The sequence below is a fragment of the Melospiza georgiana genome, chromosome 33 (assembly GCF_028018845.1).
Source record: "Melospiza georgiana isolate bMelGeo1 chromosome 33, bMelGeo1.pri, whole genome shotgun sequence".
NCBI classification, from domain to species: Eukaryota; Metazoa; Chordata; class Aves; order Passeriformes; family Passerellidae; genus Melospiza; species Melospiza georgiana.
The window spans coordinates 1-5,002 of record NC_080462.1 but is presented as its reverse complement, the minus strand read 5'-3'; the positions used below and the strand labels follow the sequence as shown (position 1 = coordinate 5,002).

The 5,002-nt window shown below is 52.2% G+C and overlaps 1 protein-coding gene across 1 annotated transcript; it reads right to left on the bottom strand.

The window, feature by feature from the left end:
- Positions 1-1,776: 1,776 nt before the first annotated feature.
- LOC131095337 (translocon-associated protein subunit beta-like) lies at positions 1,777-4,228 on the bottom strand (the record flags this gene model as incomplete). Its single annotated transcript, XM_058043025.1, has 4 exons — positions 1,777-2,243; positions 2,926-3,003; positions 3,537-3,645; positions 4,026-4,228. Coding segments are annotated over 4 exons (501 nt in total), but the record flags the coding sequence as incomplete, so codon positions are not given.
- Positions 4,229-5,002: the final 774 nt, after the last annotated feature.

Below are 5,002 nucleotides of genomic sequence, written 5' to 3'. Positions count from 1 at the left end.
TTAAATGAACTTGCACAGCTGTAAACTGCTACCAATAAATTTTCTCCCCCAAAATACACAGTTTTATCCTGATTAAGGGTTTTTGTGTTACACAGTTAGGAGAGACATCTGCACTTGGCCAAGAGAGATGCTGCTGGGACACACACACTGGATATGAGACCATTAATGCAGAATCAATGCCAGCCACGTTTGGAAGATGTGCTGCACTGGGGTCTCTTTCCAACCAAAGTCAAAACTACACACAGGAGTCTCGGGTTGTGTTGATAATTGCTGCCCTGAGATGTGCAGGATGCCTCTGCTTCGGCCCGTGCAAATGAAGAACAAGTCTGGACTCTTCACTTTTCAGTCTTGAGGTTGTTTATTAATTCTTATCTACAAAATTTTCTTTCTGCCCAGCTGAGATCTGCTCAGCAAGGCAGCCACAGGCACTCTCTGTGTTGTCCTTTTATGCTACAAACTAAGGGTACAACATATTTACACTTAATTCCCAATACCCATCACCTATGTTAGACAGTGAGCTTATATTCTAAATATAACAAATTTACACTTAATTCCCAATACCTATCACCTATGTTAGACAGTGCACTTCTACTCTAAACCAATCTCAAAGTGCCAACATCACTGCAGAAAATGGAGAAGAAGAAGAAAGGCTGGACACGCCCAGATTCCTCCATCTTGTCCCCATAACCCCCATGCCAAAAATCCTATCTTTCTTTGCTCTCAGACCCAGCCAGCAACCACAGAACCCTCTTGGAACCCTTTCTGTGTGGCTTCCCCGCTCCTTTACCCAAGGCAGAGTATTCCAGAACACAGTTGTGTTGGTGGCAATGGAGCTGTGGGATTTCTTCTGGCCTGAAAGCCATCACATACTGACCAGCAGCACCAAGACAGGGGCTCACTGGGGGGGAATGAAACAGTTCCCAAAAATGCTCTTGCTCCACAGAAAAGGGTCTGAGGTTCTAAGAGCCAGGACAGGTGTGGAATCAGTGCTTCAAGACTGCCAGGAGCTGCCCTGGCTGCAGCAAACCACACAGTGAGGTTGGGTGAGAGGGGAGAGAGAATGGTTTAGTGGCCTCAGTGGCCAACAGGGATTGGACTTCTGTCCCGCATTTCATTGTCTGCAGCTTGGAGAACTTCTGCCTGAAGCAGCAGGGAAAGAAGAAAGTGGCTGTAGGAAGAGGTGCTGGCACAGCCTGGGACCTCCAGTGAAAGGGTTTTCCCAGCACACACAGCAGTGAGAGGGCCCTGCACTGGTGCCCGTGGGCTGCTCATCTGGGTGTGTGCAAGGGGAAAATGCGAACAGAAGAGGGCCCTGGGGCCCTTTTCCCACCAGAGGGAGGTGCCTGAGGAACAAGGGCGCAGGGAAAGCTTCCTGCAGTGCTGGAAATGCCAGCAGGGTTGTTTTGTTACTGCCTTTGCACCAGGGAGGTCAGGACATGTCCTGATCCAGTGTCAGCAGAAAGCTGCAGCCTGTCGTGGGGAGGGGGCTGTGGGTGGGTGTAGGTAAGCAGAGCATCCCCAGCGCAGGGAGAGTTTCCCAGCCTGTGCACCTGATTCTTGGGGAATTTATCCCTGATCCTCCTCCCTGCACTCCACCCTCGTGGCTTTACAAGGCCACCATGGACCTGGGCAGGCTGGTGGCTCAGAGAACAGCATCGAAAGCAGCAGCTGTGACATCCTCGATCAAATCAGGTTTGTGGCGTCACCAGAGCAATATCTGTCCCACAGGGCAGGCAGCACCTGGAGGGGACGCTGAGATATGACACCCTGCAGAAAACTGCAGCAGGCAAATGGGTGCTGAAGGCAGCACAGGGGGCAGAGCCCCACAGACAGGCCCCTCTGGGCACCAGCACACTGCACTGCTCAGATTGCTGCAGCTGCACACGAGAGAGGGGCTGGACAAGGCAGTTTGGGACTTCTGCTTGTTCTCTTTGCTGTTTCTCCATTAGAACACAGAGGACACCTCACAGCTGCTGCTGCAGCCACCGAATCCTTTGCCCAGAGGGCTGAAGCACCAGGCAGGCAGCACCTGGCAGGGGATGGATCCCAACCCAGCTGCTCTTCTTGGGGGTTTGGGGGTGTCCTTTCCCGAGCTCTGGGCTGCTGCTGCTGCTGCTGGCATTGGGCTCTGCTCAGTTCTTTTTGCTCTTGGGGGTGTCATACTTCCTCTTGCTCGAGTACCAGAGCAGCAGAGGGATCCCGATGGAGGGCAGGGTCATCACGCCAAACGCTGCCCAGTCCAGCTAGAGGGAGAAATTGTTAAAGGAAAAGTCAAAACAACCCAGACCAGGGGAATCTTAGAGCAATGAGGTCAGAGGAGGAGAGGCAGGAGAGACCTCACACTGTCTGTAGCTTCCTCACATGGGGAAGCACAGGGGCAGGTGCTGACATCTGCCCTCAGTGACCATGACAGGACCCAAGGGAGCACACACAGCTGTGTCAGGACAGGCAGCATTAAAGGCTGGATATTCAGAAAAGGCTCTTTCTCCCACAGGATGCTCCCCCAGGCACTGCAAGAGGCTCCCCAGGAAAGTGGCCACAGCACCGAGCTTGACACGAGCCCAAGCAGTTTGGATAGGGCTGACAGGCACATGGTTGGCATTCCTGGGGTTGTCTCTGCAGGGCCAGGAGTTGGACTCCACAGTCCTTGTGGGTCCCTTCCAGCCCAGGAGCTTCTAAGATTCTGCTCTCAGAATTTCTGCCTCAAATGCCACAGTGCAGCTCCTTCACACAGGGAGCTGGGATGGAAACTCAGCCGCTTCTGTGACAGTTCTCTGCAGAACTGACAGGAACCAACTCCAGCTCCCTCTGAGCTCTCCAGGTGACTGCAGGCCAAGCCACACACCCCATGTGCAAGCAGGAAGCCACCACACTGGGCTGCAGCTGCCTGCTGCACTTTTCCATTGTCCATGGAAAGGTACTCACAAAGTGAGGGGAGAACCTCCTGTCGAAGTCACGCTGAGCCAGGATTCCTCCCTGCCCAGGAGCACTGGTGAAGCCAACCTGGAAAAGGCAGGGGAAAGACTTTGCCACCTTTCCTGCTCACTCCAGAGCTGGGCAGGCTGAGAGCAACACAGACATGCATCACCTCGACCATGCAGCTCTGGCAGCACAGTCAGGTGTGTCTGCAGGTGTCACAGACACGTTTTATGAAAAATCCTTTCCTTAGGATTTTCCTCCTGAGAAGCTGGGAGGCCTCAGGAACAAAATGTGAACAATGGTTATCTGCTGCTGTGGAATGCAACAGGTGCATCTGGGATTGGTCTCATGTGGTTGTTTCTAATTAATGGTCAATCACAGTCAGCTGGCTCAGACTCTCTGTCCAAGACACAAACCTTTGTTATTCATTCCTTCATTTTCTATTCTTAGCCAGCCTTCTGATGAAATCCTTCCTTCTATTCTTTTAGTATACTTTAATATAATATATATAATAAAATAATAAATCCAGCCTTCTGAAACATGGAGTCAACAGTCCCTCCTCCTCAGACCCCTGTGAACACCCCCACATGCAGGGATCCCACAAATCAGGCACTTACCACCACCTGCGCACCCTCCTGTGCCAGGTACGTGATGGTGGCAGAGGTGAAGTTGAAGTACCCAGCCTTGAGAGGCCGCAGAACCACGGTGTGGGACACGTTGCTGGCTCTGGGAGTTGGATGTCAAGGAACACTGCTGCATTGCAGGAAGAAAAGGGAGGAGATGGGGAAGAGCAAGCAGGAGCCAGGTGAAAAAGTCAGTGCTGCTGACAGATCTGAGTGAGTGCTCGTGGTCACAGACAGCCAGAGCCAGCCAAGGCTGACCCAGCTGCTCCTCCACAGGCACAGCAACCACCCCAGCACCTGCTCCTGTCTGCAAGGAACTTTGTTTCTACACTGCACCATCCAGAAGAGCAGGGGTTTGGATCTGGCACCCTGTCCAGGCTCTGGAAGGAATTTCAGGGACAGCAAACGAAGACAGGATGAAGCTGCAGGATGCTCAGGGGCAAGAGAGAGAGTTGGCAGAAATTTCCAAACATGAAAAGATAAGGAGCAATCCTGTCCCACTTGACGCTGAGCATGCCAGAGACGATGCCAAAATCTTCTGGGGGGAAGGAATCATCCGACAGCTCCACGTCCAGGGCAGCACTGAACACAACAAACAGACCCAGCTGCTGCTCCACGTGTGTGTGAGGAGCAAAATCTGTCCAGAGCAGGGTCCTGAGGCCTTTCTCCCACCAGAGGTTCTCTGCCTGATAGACACAGGCACAGGGGAGCTCTGGGGGCTTCCTGCAGGGCTGGAAACACCAGAAGGTTTCTTGTGCTGCTGGCTTTGCACCAGGGAGATCGGGACACGTCTTGTTTGACTCTTTGGGGAATGAGTGAAGCAGGGAGGCCTGAGTGCAGGAAGGGAGGCCCTGGCGTTCTGTGCACATGATTCTTGAGGAATTTAGCCCTGCTCCTTCTCCTTCACTGCTTCCCCAGTGCTTTACACATCCCCCGTGCACCTGGGCAGGCTGCTGGCGTGGCCAGAGCTCCTTGTGGTGCCGAGACACACCTGCTGCTCCTCTGCAGAGCCTTCCTGTGAGAGCCCGGCCCAGCACGGCGCCATGAGCTGAGGAATTGGTGAATTAGTGCCATCCTCAGAAAGTGATGTTCCAGGCAGAAGTGTTATCAATAAGAAGCTTGACTAGGCCAATACTCAAGCAGCAATCAATTTATTAATTAATATGGTAAAGTACGAGCAATCCAGTGCTGGGTACAGTGGGGGAAGTTTTCCCTCTGCACACCGATAGTTGAGGCTTACAGGTATTTATAGGGGTACTCATGAGCTTCCTCAGCAATTTCTATTCCAATTTTTTTACTCATCAGCAGTTTCTATTCCTGATTTTTACATTGCAATTCTATACACTATTGTGATTTAATTTTTCTCAGGATGTATCCCCTCTGGTGGGGTCCAGCTCCCCAGATGCATGTCCCCCTTTTAATTGCAAGGACTATAAATCTCATAACAGTGATGTCCAGCT